At 41.7% G+C, this 14,553-nt stretch overlaps 1 protein-coding gene across 1 annotated transcript in view; it reads right to left on the bottom strand.

Annotated features, from left to right (window-relative positions):
- Positions 1 to 5,845: 5,845 nt before the first annotated feature.
- LOC124274533 (protein white-like) overlaps positions 5,846 to 14,553 on the bottom strand; it is a 32,844-nt gene continuing 24,136 nt past the window's right edge. Inside the window, 7 exon segments of the mRNA XM_046709900.1 lie at positions 5,846 to 5,950; positions 6,731 to 6,816; positions 7,374 to 7,474; positions 9,547 to 9,655; positions 10,072 to 10,149; positions 10,994 to 11,051; positions 14,041 to 14,133. Of these exon segments, the coding sequence (XP_046565856.1) occupies positions 5,846 to 5,950; positions 6,731 to 6,816; positions 7,374 to 7,474; positions 9,547 to 9,655; positions 10,072 to 10,149; positions 10,994 to 11,051; positions 14,041 to 14,133 (630 nt within the window).

Raw genomic sequence — 14,553 nt, 5'->3', positions numbered from 1 at the left:
GTTAATATGTTTTTTAAAGATCACTGATCATTCGTAAGCCACTGGTTTCAAATTCTGTTCCCGATACACTGAGAATATATTGATATTAAACGGCACGGGCAGCTATGCAGTACGCATGAACATATTTTTTAAAGAAGCCGTTATAAGATAGGCTCGTCATTTAACTGTGTCTGGAAACAAAGTTAGATGTATGAGATATGGAGACATCAGCTCGTTGTTGATGCAAATTTGCCGAACTGAATACAGATGGTTCGGTTCGTGAATAATATCATAAATAAGAATCAAATGTTAATATTTATTTTGCTGTAGTTTACGCATAATCAGATGAGCTAGCAAGTGGAGAATACATTTCCTTAGAAACATCTGCTCAGAGAATTTGCTTACGCAGGCTATGGATGCATGTTAAACGACCTAAATCAAATGTCAAACAAACAATTTATTTATGCACGCCAGCATTCGTGACAATCTGGTTTTATGGTATGTGGTATTCAATCCAGATTGTGTGAACATGGAGTCAGGGCAACTTTATTATCACTATTTCTTTCGGTCTTATTCCAATAAACTAAATTACAATTACAAAGAACTCTCTTACTTTGTTTGACATCTCTTGGCTATGGCTTGACATATCTGAGCATAAAGGTACAAGCTTTCTTTTTTCTTTTCTCGAAGGACAGTCGGGAGAAAATAATTCATATTTGCAACTGTCATCTTGCACTTTTGATCAGTGATTCTGGTCAAATGGTCAATTCCCTTCAACTGATCTACCCACCTGAAATAGAACTATCGGAAACCAGTGAGACAGCTTCATGTGTTTCATCTTTGGATAAAGATTGATTCATTTGGATTACCTATTATCCTCAGAGAGAGATGAATTCAGCTTATCAATAGTCGATATTGCAGCCACATTTCACAATTCTTGAGGAACAGTTGACTATGCTCTTTCTCTTTCATATCAAAGATGGTGAGGTGAATTGGGGTTTTACGTCGTACTTAAGAATATTTCGCTCATATGACACCGTGCATGCGTGTGCTTGTGTGGCTGCTTGTACTAGCCCACACTTAAGCTGGTTTTATAGTGCTGGCTCACTGAGACACCATGCCGCAGCTGAGCATGAATACCCCACTCAGACACATTATACTGACTCCGAGCCGACCAGTCCTTGTTGTACCCATTAATACCGAGCGCCAAGCAGGGACCAACAAGTACAATATTTTGGTATGACGCGGCCGGGGATCGAAACCGCGACCTTCTGTTCTCCAGGCGGACGCTCTAACCACTACACCACGGAGGAGGTCGCATATCAAAGAGCGTCCACTCTTATTGAGAGTTTCAAACATTTGTATGTTTGCTATGTGAAGGAGATTAGTTACCGAAGTGATCTCTGATATTTTGTCACGTGCCTGTTGTCAACTGAATGCTTGACTCGCAAGACATCAATAGGAAATAAGGACCCGAATGAAGACCCGATTTTGTAAATATTTTCGTGTCAAATACTATTTTCAGATACGTTTCAGATGCTATTTTATTGATTTGCTGTTCTATATATGTTGCAATTATGGCGGTTACTATAGGAGTGAGTGAGTTGGGTTTTACTTGCTACACCATTAGAACATATGGGTCATGTCCAATGGGATGTAAAGGGTTGTGGACCTCCCCCCGATAGGTCATGTCCAGTGGGATGTAAAGGGTTGTTGACCACTCCCCGATAGGTCATGTCCAATGGGATGTAAAGGGTTGTTGACCACTCCCCGATAGGTCATGTCCAATGGGATGTAAAGGGTTGTTGACCTTCCCGATAGGTCATGTCCAATGGGATGTAAAGGGTTGTTGACCTCCCCCGATAGGTCATGTCCAATGGGATGAAAAAGGGTTGTTGACTCCCCCATCCCCCGGATAGCTCATGTCCAATGGGACGTAAAGGGTTTGTTGACCACTCCCCGATAGGTCATGTCCAATGGGATGTAAAGGGTTTTTGACCTCCCCCGATAGGTCATGTCCAATGGGATATAAAGGGTTGTTGACCTCCCCACTAGGTCATGTCCAATGGGATGTAAAGGTTGTTGGCCTCCCCGATAGGTCATGTCCAATGGGATGTAAAGGGTTGTTGACCTCCCCGATAGGTCATGTCCAATGGGATGTAAAGGGTTGTTGACCTCCCCCGATAGGTCATGTCCAATGGGATGTAAAGGGTTGTTGACCTCCCCGATAGGTCATGTCCAATGGGATGTAAAGGGTTGTTGACCTCCCCCGATAGGTCATGTCCAATGGGATGTAAAGGGTTGTTGACCAACACCGGATAGGTCATGTCCAATGGGATGTAAAGGGTTGTTGACCTCCCCCGATAGGTCATGTCCAATGGGATGTAAAGGGTTGTTGACCTCCCCGATAGGTCATGTCCAATGGGATGTAAAGGGTTGTTGACCTCCCCGATAGGTCATGTCCAATGGGATGTAAAGGGTTGTTGACCTCCCCGATAGGTCATGTCCAATGGGATGTAAAAGGTTGTTGTTGACCATCACCCGATAGGTCATGTCCAATGGGATGTAAAGGGTTGTTGACCTCCCCGATAGGTCATGTCCAATGGGATGTAAAGGGTTGTTGACCTCCCCGATAGGTCATGTCCAATGGGATGTAAAGGGTTGTTGACCTCCCCGATAGGTCATGTCCAATGGGATGTAAAGGGTTGTTGACCCTCCCCTGATAGGTCATGTCCAATGGGATGAAAAGGGTTGTTGACCTCCCCCGATAGGTCATGTCCAATGGGATGTAAAGGGTTGTTGACCTCCCCCGATAGGTCATGTCCAATGGGATGTAAAGGGTTGTTGACCTCCCCGATAGGTCATGTCCAATGGGATGTAAAGGTTGTTGTTGATAGGTCATGTCCAATGGGATAGGTCATGTCCAATGGGATGTAAAGGGTTGTTGACCTCCCCCGATAGGTCATGTCCAATGGGATGTAAAGGGTTGTTGACCTCCCCGATAGGTCATGTCCAATGGGATGTAAAGGGTTGTTGACCTCCCCTGATAGGTCATGTCCAATGGGATGTAAAGGGTTGTTGACCTCCCCTCATGTCCAATGGGATGTAAAGGGTTGTTGACCCCTCCCCCCGATGAGGTCATGTCCAATGGGATGAAAAAGGGTTGTTGACCTCCCCGATAGGTCATGTCCAATGGGATGTAAAGGGTTGTTGACCTTCCCCGATAGGTCATGTCCAATGGGATGTAAAGGGTTGTTGACCTCCCCCGATAGGTCATGTCCAATGGGATGTAAAGGGTTGTTGACCTCCCCCGATAGGTCATGTCCAATGGGATGTAAAAGGTTGTTGACCTCCCCGATAGGTCATGTCCAATGGGATGTAAAGGTTGTTTGCCTCCCCCCGATAGGTCATGTCCAATGGGATGTAAAGGGTTGTTGACCTCCCCCCGATAGGTTATACCCAATGGGATGAAAAGGGTTGTTGACCTCCCCCTGATAGGTCATGTCCAATGGGATGTAAAGGGTTGTTGACCTCCCCCCGATCTTGTCATTCTATTAATGCATTCATCCATGTTTGATGTGAATAAAAACGAAAGTACCGTTGTGTTGTATTTTTAATCAGAAAGAGCAACGATTTGTACATCATCAGAAACAAACTACATCAGACATCGCATATAAGGTTGTTATGTTCAAGACAGTAATAGATCTGTATTCGTGAAGAATGTAGGCCTACGGTACATGTTGTTAAAGGTCAATCAGAATTGAACACAAACTTATACAGTGCACTCCGTCAAACTCGGACTCTGTCTTTCTCGGATTGCTGTATAAACAGGACTGAACTTACGGTCCCGACGTAATCCTTCTTTGTTGTCATAATGAAAAAGCTCTGTATCTCCTTATCTCTGACTCTCATTATTTCGGATATCCGACCAAAGGATCGGCCCGAAAAGGACACATAAAAAACATTGCTTTATAATCCGGACAGAGCAGGCCAATAAACCTTGAATAAACAATCCGTTGTTTGGTTTGTGTATTTTGTCTTATTTACTGAGCAGGAGGTCCGCTTGGCCAAGACAGCTTGGTCTAGCGGTGAACGCTTATTTACCTTTGATGCGATTGACACTAACTGATGATCATGCAAACTCAGTGTCAATGTCTCTATGCATTTAAGAGGCCTTCAGACACAGTGTGATATCAAATCAGGTCAAAATGTCTGAATAACTTCATGTTAGACACATATTGTCTGACTTTGGTGCACATGCATATTTAAACAAAAGTATAAGAAACATTTTACGATATATTTAGTACACAGCCGTGGGTTCATGTCCTCGATATACAATGGACAGATCTCTCTCTGAATAAGGAACTTTAGGTGTAACATCCCATCTGCCTCGGTCTACTCTTTCTTTTACTTGGCCTCTGACTTTACGAATGTTAACATGGCGTAACTGAACAGTTTCTCAGAATTTAGGTGCATGGAACGTCACCACCATTGCCTGAGACAGGACGTGTCGCGAAGATTTCTTTGCCGTCAAATTTGACTAAAATGAGGATCGGATGTCACAAATTGTCACATAACAGTCGCATATCATCGCATTCCGACGCAGAAGGGCATTATTCTGGAATAGCTTGTTTTTGTTTTGTTTGTGATGAGAAAATATGTTCTAACTATTCAGTAATGAATATTTAATAGGATCTGTATACCTGTTTTCTTAAAACGAATTAGTGTCTTTCGTTTGGTCTGTTAACGTTTCCATAATAGGCAGTTATTGATTTTCCATGAATCAGAAAACGCCTCTTGGATCACAGTTCATGGGACAGACGCTTCGTCGCATAAAGCGGTTACTGATAATTAACACTGTGGTCCGGTGGATTAGAGTTCACACTCTCAGCCACACGCTGGTCCCAAGCACGAACCCTGCAACGTGTGGGCGTGAACACTTGTCCTTCCTACGGCGTGAATCCCATAACACATTGAGGAGCATCTAGGTTATGTGCATGTTATTCCACATCACAGCTTACATTTGGGGGCGTGATGGGCGAATTGGCTAAAGTGCCAGACTAGTGATCCAGCGAGCTTGAGGTGACTGACTGACAGACTGAGTTTGGTTTTACGCCGCTTTTAGCAATATTCCAGCAATATCACGGCGGGGACACCAGAAATGGGCTTTACACATTGTACCCATGTGGGGATTCGAACCCGGGCCTTCAGCGTGACGAGCCAACGCTTTAACCATTAGGCTACCCCACCGCCCCGCTTGAGGTGACGGGATCGAGCCCACCTCTGACCGGGTGTAAAAAACCTTGGAGTCAACTTTGTGTGCAGACTGTTTCAGTATTGTCACAACCCCTGGTGTACAGTACACAACCCTGTGCACTTAAAAGAGCCCACGAATCCGTTGGTATATGACCAGATGGTGGCCACATGAATACGTGCAAACACCTACATGCGGGTACAGCAACGTGCAGTAAACTTACTGTGACTATGTGTCCCAGTCCACCCAGCTGTGAATGGGTACCTCGTAAGGATGAGAAAGCCACACTAACTCGGTGCGCCTATTGGCTGCAGGAGTTGTATGATCCCCAGGGATTTGCCATTGATAATACGACGTGCCGTTGAGATTGACATCCAGTGATCGAGGGAAAAACAAAGCGCCTTTGAGCAGCTGAGCTGGATATGTGCGCTATACAAATATGTGTATGTGTGTAATGTGTGTCATTATGACATGGAACCGGCAAATGCCATGATGATTGAGTCATAAGTCATGACGTAGCCCCAAACACGAACCCTTCACGGGTGGGCGTGAATAATCGCCCACATCTTCGGCTTGAAACCCATATCTCGTTGTGCATGACATGGATCGAGTTTATGCCTTTGATCGTTTTGCCTTCACAAGTAACAGGAAGAAGGCGAGGAGTCTGAATCCAACTAGCAGTACAAACAGGAGTCCGATGTCCAGGTAATACGTTCCCTGAAATACACAAATTAGTTTGGTTTACTTATGACATGATATGTGTTTCTTCCCAAGTGTGACAGAATGTTAATAGCGTCATTGAATTTGCATGCATTTGAATTTCAAACCTAAGCAAATTGTAAACCGTGTGGGGACTTCTGGTGCCTCCGGTGTCTATTTTACGCATGGACACAGACACTACTCAGGATTGATCTGAGGAGCTCTCGAAATCATTCGGGAACCTAAAAATCTATTCAATAACCCACTAAAAATCTCTGCGCCAAGGAACACTCACGAACTCAATCAAGCGGTCGTGCATTTTCAAAATACCTCACGAGCGTTTTAATAAGTTTTGTACTGACATGTTTTTGGTTTCTCACCAAAAAATAAACTATGATAGCCAGGAACTCCGTTAATCCGGAAACCCCATATATACTGAGAGAAACAAATAAAGGAACATATGAAACTTCAAGTGTTCCTTTAATACTTTTCAGTTTTCATCACCAGCTTTGAATAGCACCGTGGGAGGAAATCTGAGACTGAATAAAGGAACACTGCCATGAAGTTTACACATTAGTCAGTCCCAGCTATCAATCCGAAAATACCCTAAACTGGACATATATCAGAACCAGCTTAATATACTGTCCGGATTAAACGGGTCTTACTTTATAGAATATATGTAAATGTAGGAATGAAACTGCATCCTTTTGTCCTACTGCACAAAAACAAATTATGTTTATATATACACAGCCACGTAAAACATATATTGATTAGTGCTACAAAACCCAGGAAACTCACCTTGTCAAAATTTAGGTATTCTATGACATCATTCCCTTTCCGAAAACATAGATCGGATGATGTATAGTTTGCAGCTTCTCCGCAAGCTAAAATATAACATAGGTAATGAACTGATATGACACATCACAGCGGTTACTATTGCATCACGTGAAGATAGATCGTTACTACTGCAGACAGTGTTTAACCATTTAACAAACAAGATGATATAGATTGGACTAATTTTATGATAGTTTCCGGGAAATTGTGTTTCACAATCTGCCAGCTTGTTGCCAGTGTTTTCAAGTATCTCACTGTCTAGCTTAACCTCATGAAATATATCCAGACATTAAACATTGATCGACTTGGCATACAATGCTTTAAATCCAATTTATCAAAAATACTGAAAAAGAAAGAACAATTGTTTCCCTCCAACGTTTTAATCTCTGGCATTAGTATCCGTTCGAACCAAAATTCTTCTGAATCAATATGTTTTCAAAATGTTCAAAACATAAAATCGTTGTTTAAGCCAGTTGTGATATATGTTGTTGTTTTGTTTTGTTTTTGTTATTTCTTTCTTGAAAACGTCACACTTGACAAAATCACATTTAGTTTTAAATTGGGCACAATGATTCAGGAAAATAACATCTTCAAACAGTTGCCTCACCTATATTGTCGATGGTGTCCCATTGGTTAATTACTAGAACTTCGTTTGCATATTTGAACCATGACAAATATTGCAGCCATATGAAATAGACAGGAACTGAGCTGAAATAGACAACACTAATATTCATCAAACTACATTTGGTGTCTTCGTATGAATAGCTAAAGAACGTTTCAAACATGCATCATCGAGTCACAAACTGACAATGTAACTGGAAACAAAAATGCATACTGTCTGGAGCATGACATGTCCCTGTTGCACCAATGTCATGTCAAAAGCCGTGACATTGGAATAAACATAGGAAGACCTGCCTGTCTAAATATGATAGAATGATTGTGTTATTTGTCTGTTATCCTGCATATTCTGCATAGTATGCATAACAATACATATTTTCAATTTCATATTTGTGGATAGATCAATTTTCTCTGCAGTAAGGCAGACCATATTCAAACACAAATACATACATGTACATTTCACTCTTAGAGAAACAACACATAAGTGATTTTGATAATATTGGACCCATGTAGCTGCGGCAAAGCGATACAAATATACTATTTCTTTCCTAAACGTCATCTTTGTGTGATTGTAAACAGCTTCAGCGCCCAAAAGCGGCAATTTTAACTTTTCCCTTGTTTTAGAAACGTTCGAAGAAATATTCGCCAAAACGTCACCAAGAACACGTGCAAAGCAAAATGCACGTGCAAGTAAGCGGAAAAGCATGCGATATCGATCACTATAAAAGTGCAAACGTTGTTCTTAGTTTTGTCAATCGGGGTTTTTTTTATAGAAAAGAAGAAATCATCTCTTGAATTTGAGGAGTCGCAGTCAACATTCCTGAGAGCACCATATCTCGCCTTTGGGATCATTTACTGCAGACCAATTCCGCCCAAGATTGCCCGAGAAGCGGCCGTCCAAGAGTTACAACCCAAGTCCGGAACCGCTACATCCGGGCTGCTCACTTGCGTCATCGTCTTGCCACAGCCGTGAGGACTGCACTAAGCATTCCAGGTTTGAGAAGAATTTCCGACCAAACTGTCAGGAATTGATTGCGTTAAGTGGGGATTCGACCAAGAAGGCCCACTGTCGGCCCTGTTTTGAGCGACTTCCATAGGCGCAATCGCTTGCGGTGGTGTCGTAAAGTCCTGAAATGGAACCTTGGAAACTGGAGGCGAGTCTGGTTCAGTGACGAATCACGATTTCTTCTTCACCGGCGAGATGGAAGACAGCGTGTTTACCGTCTGAGAAATAAACGTTTTGCCCCTAATTGCATTCGACAGGTCGACAGATTCGGTGGAGAAAGTGTCATGGTGTGGGCTGAGATATCCAGCACTCAAAGATCTAATTTAGTGGTGGTTTAGGGGAATTTGACAGCAAATCGGTACATCAACGAAGACTTTCCGCGTCACATGTTTCCGATTATGGACCGACAGTGGGAGTTGTTCCAGCATGACAACGCTACATCACATACAGCACGCGTCACAGTCCTCTACCTTGCCAATTCTAACGCCAATGTCTTGCTATGACCTTCCCGAACACCATATCTAAACCCGATAGAACACCTATGGGATGAACTCGAGTGACATGTAGGTCAACGTAAAACCACGCCCCAGACACTTCCACAACTGGCATCGCATTGCAGGAAGAGTGGGAAGAATTCCGTAAGAACGACTTTGTCGACTTATCCGGTTTGTGCCGAGACGGTGCCGAACAGAAATTGCTGCCAATGGGCCATCCAAAGTACTGACTTTGACGCCATCGTGTGGACCCAAGTAAACAGAAACAACAATAATGGCTGATGTTGTGTTGGTGAACTCTTTGTCTATAGACGTGTGACTTTTCACGCAATAAATTCTTCTAAAACTGGCTTATGCGTTTCTTTTTCTTTCTTTTTTCGAAGAGTGTATGTATAAACGTACAGATATGAGGAAATTATTTTCAGTCAATTTTATCATATTTGTCAACTTAAATTCGCAGAAGCTTGTTATACATTGTCTCAATGATTGAGGCCAACCCTTGCCAGCAAGCATCTTTCATACCGTTCTGCTAACCAAGGAGAAAAACACTTGAAAAGTTTACTAGTACATAACAGAGACGAGAAAGGTGCTAAGTGTACGTTGTTTCCGAAAATATTTGCATATTGTTAGTTGACCTTCTCAATATAGTAACAATAGAGTACATACCTGTTATTCAAAAGAAGCCTCCAAAGAGTGTGAACGGTATAAAGAGGGAAGGTGCTATATTGAGGGCGACGTCAATGGATCCGGACGCAGTGGAGATCAAGTAACCTTGACAACAGAAATTACAGTTTGATATTTGATTCATGTGCCTAAGCAATACATTTTTCTTAAATATTTTGGTGCAATACTCAGATACAAATATTGCTAATATCTTTGTGGAACGGCTCCCCTTGAATATTGTGTGACGTCACGTGTATCGTATGTATGATGTGTCGTGTCTTCTGTCTCTTGTCTTCAATTTTTTGTATGTATAAATATTCCTGTCGCCAAGGCGTGTCAGGAGATGTTGATTAGATGCTTCATGCTTTATATTTATTGTGTCCCATGCTTAGAGGTTTATGCACAGTGTTTTCCTTATCGTGACCAGATTATATATTCTCGCATTTGAAACAAAATTATATCATCAAAGAGAATTATGAGATTGCACTGAGAAAGGTGTACTGTAGTGACTCCAGTGTCCTCACCGAAAGAAGCCGCAACATTGGCCACAAGGATCATCATCGCCAGGAATACCAGGAAGCACGTCACAGAAGGATTAAGACCTGGAGTCATACAAAATCATTGATGAGTATAATTACTTTGATGCTGGTTTACCTTGCTCCAGTAACATCACTACAGAGGACTCAAGAAATGGGCTTTTCGATTTCTGGATATTATCGCTTTGTGATACTGATTCGTAAAACACAACCTCATTAGGGGTGAAACAGTATACTGCGGTATTAGAAGAACTGCGGGATTTTGCCTTAGGCTCGGTTTACCGCAATGCAAATATTCGGTATTTTCGGTTTTCGTACCGTCATTTTATTAACCTTTTAAACCTTTTCTAAAATGTCTAGAAATCGAATCATTTTGTCAAAATCTATGTACTTCTTTGCTTGACGGACGCAATTTTCCCGAAGTAAGTTCTTATATACCTAGCGAAACGGACAGAACCGAAAACCTTGAACCGCAATACCATGGTAAGAGCGTACCGTTTCACCCCTAAAGCTCATTATATAATAGTTTACAATCGATTTTTATGTATATTGAAAGCGTTTAGTCGTTTTGATCTTAGTCAAACATAGGAAATCGAACCGGGGTCTACGAGGTGATGGGCGATCGCTTTCACCAGTAAGCTATTCCCACCTCATATTCGTTCAGATTAAAAAACTCGATTGACGATTGTAGTGATGAAGGCAAAACGACCTATTAAAATTGTTTTCATTTATTTATTCATTTTTATTTTATTTATTTTATAGTAAATGTTTTATTGTATGAACTATTTAAAGCATTTTACTGTAACAGACAAGGTGATGAATATCTTGTATCTCTTATTGACCGTTTTTCTTGTCTGGGACATAACCTCAACACGAGCCTACCTGTCTGATCCAGAAACTCGTTACATACCTATCATCCAGTAGCTGATGCAGGCGAACAGTGCAGGCAGAATGATGAGAGAAGGCAACTGAAACATACAACGTTACTCGTCACTTGCATTATTTTCCTTGACCTTTAAACAAACAATATCAAAAGAGCAAAACGGGTACCAAAGGCACCAGAGACATACTGATTCGCTGTTCGTTCCTTGAATGTGTCAAAGAGCTAATAGTATTGCATTGGACCGATTCCAGACTCGACCTGATTATGGTTCCAGGTATGCTAGAACTACTCATGGGTTCCAAAAGAGTGGTAAATGTCTAAAACCTGCATCACTTCGAGCTCAAATTCAATACCAAGCTGGCACATCGTAATGTAAACCGAAATACGTTTTTAAACGGCCCCAACCTCACTGCGAATTTCGCCATGACATCATTTGGTACGAAACCTTTTTAATATGTTCAGTAAATCTGTTATCACAAAATACACTTACAGACTGAGTGCATTATCATACTTTGTAAACCGGAACGTGTATACGTAAAGTTTAACATCCACCTGCCCAATGTAGCAATGTTCATACAGCTATGGTACACCATACACTATAGGACCACGTTTATAACGAACGGACGGATATAACGAACTGACAGATATAACGAACTGACGGATATAACGAACGGGCGGATATAACGAACGGACAGATATAACGAACTAACGGATATAACGAACGGACGGATATAACGAACGGACAGATATAACGAACTGACAGATATAACGAACTGACGGATATAACGAACGGACAGATATAACGAACGGACAGATATAACGAACTAACATATAACGAACGGGCGGATATAACGAACGGACGGATATAACGAACTGACAGATATAACGAACTGACGGATATAACGAACGGACAGATATAACGAACGGACGGATATAACGAACTGACTGATACAACAAACGGACAGATATAACGAACTAACATATAACGAACGGGCGGATATAACGAACGGACGGATACAACGAACTGACTGATACAACAAACGGACGGATATAACGAACTGACGGATATAACAAACGGACAGATATAACGAACTGACTGATATAACAAACGGACAGATATAACGAACTGACGGATATAACGAACGGGCGGATATAACGAACTGACTGATACAACAAACGGACGGATATAACGAACTGACGGATATAACAAACGGACGGATATAACGAACTGACTGATACAACAAACGGACGGATATAACGAACTGACGGATATAACAAACGGACAGATATAACGAACTGACGGATATAACGAACGGGCGGATATAACGAACTGACGGATATTACAAACGGACAGATATAACGAACTGACGGATATAACGAACGGGCGGATATAACGAACTGACGGATATAACAAACGGACAGATATAACGAACTGACGGATATAACGAACGGGCGGATATAACGAACTGACGGATATAACAAACGGACAGATATAACGAACTGACGGATATAACAAACGGACAGATATAACGAACTGACGGATATAACAAACGGAGAGATATAACGAACTGACGGATACAACAAACGGACGGATATAACGAACTGACGGATATAACGAACGGCGGATATAACGAACTGACGGATATAACGAACGGACGGATATAACGAACTGACTGATACAACAAACGGACAGATATAACGAACGGGCGGATATAACGAACTGACGGATATAACGAACGGACGGATATAACGAACTGACGGATACAACAAACGGACGGATATAACGAACTGACGGATATAACAAACGGACAGATATAACGAACTGACTGATACAACAAACGGACAGATATAACGAACTGACGGATATAACGAACGGGCGGATATAACGAACTGACAGATATAACGAACGGACGGATATAACGAACGGACGGATATAACGAACTGACGGATATAACGAACAGACGGATATAACGAACTGACGGATATAACGAACGGGCGGATATAACGAACTGACGGATATAACGAACGGACGGATATAACGAACTGACAGATACAACAAACTGACATATAACGAACGGGCGGATATAACGAACGGACAGATACAACGAACTGACTGATACAACAAACGGACAGATATAACGAACTAACATATAACGAACGGACGGATACAACGAAATTGATGTTTATCTATACATCTGTCGACATGGATATAACGAACAACGGTTAGAACGAACTAAACTTAGAGCTCCCTTTGAGTCCGTTAACCATAGTTTATTGCAATTCAGTTCCTTTTCAAGGCTTACATCTGTCATTCTCAAAGCTTTTGAAGTTGGGTTATTGACTTTAGTATGTCAAACGAACGTACAAATAATACTCCAGCACCCATGCACTAGGGCTGCACGGTATACGCTTTTCAAACAATGCGTACTGCAATATTTTCTGAGAAACGGTATATTGGGTAAAGAACATTTTGTGACGTTTTTGCAAATATCTTTATATTTTAACTTAAGATCTACACACAGACTTCCATTGACAACAAATATATTCCTTCGTTATTCAATGACAAAACGGCATACTGTAATACTATAAATTGTATTTAAAAACTAGAATCCATGACTATGCAACCTAATTTTGAGATTGCTGTTATCAGAACCATAACATATATGTTTAGGGACTTATAATGTAAGAAATAGGATTGACATGCAGAATTCGTGTCAATCACTGTCAAACACATAAGTTCACAATATATCGCAATACGTATCGCAATACGGATACCTGAATCACAATATATTGCAATACTATTTATTTGCCAATGCATGTACACAGCCTACTACCATGCACACATTTTACTGTTGATGCTATTGTGATGCTTTCCAATTTTGACACCAAACTTCAAGGCTTTTCAAGGCAAACTTTCAAATTCAAGGCCTTTTTAAGTCTGTATAGCCTAATGTGTCCGGTGCTGGAATTCTGTTCAGCTTAATACCACACTCACCGACTCGCAAATGCAGAAGCAATGACACACGTGTCATACAGTGTATAATTATATGACTAGTGCTAGCGCAATGTCTCACCTCTGTCATGGTCTTCGATATGAAGTAGATGTGGACTTGGTAGAGGCCGCTGCCGTACTCCCTCATAAACACCGGCATCTCCCCTGGGAACGACTGCAACATCAACATTCTCGTGATTACATCATGGCATTTCACCCCCATCGCCTATTATGGAGTTCTGACTAGCAATGTTCCTAAACGGCCAATGGTTGTTGTAAGCAGCACAGAAGGTCAGACACAGTGATGTGGACCATAGATAGTTTCGTCGAACCAGTATGGCTTGGAGGTGGCGGTGGGGTAGCCTAGTGGTTAAAGCGTTCGCTCGTCACGACAAAGACCCGGGTTCGATTCTCCATATGGATACAATGTGTGAAGCCCATTTGTGGTGTCCGCCTGCCGTGATATTGCTTGAATATTGCTAAAAGCGGTGTTAAGCCATACTCACTCTGGCTTGGATTGTTGTTCACTGTATCAATCACTGGATTGTCTGATCAGGACTTCCTTATTAGCAAACCCTTGTCATGGTTATGCTTA

Source organism: Haliotis rubra, unplaced genomic scaffold (genome assembly GCF_003918875.1).
Source record: "Haliotis rubra isolate DU_JTF1 unplaced genomic scaffold, ASM391887v1 Scf104, whole genome shotgun sequence".
NCBI lineage: Eukaryota > Metazoa > Mollusca > Gastropoda > Lepetellida > Haliotidae > Haliotis > Haliotis rubra.
This window is presented reverse-complemented; position numbering and strand designations above follow the sequence as displayed.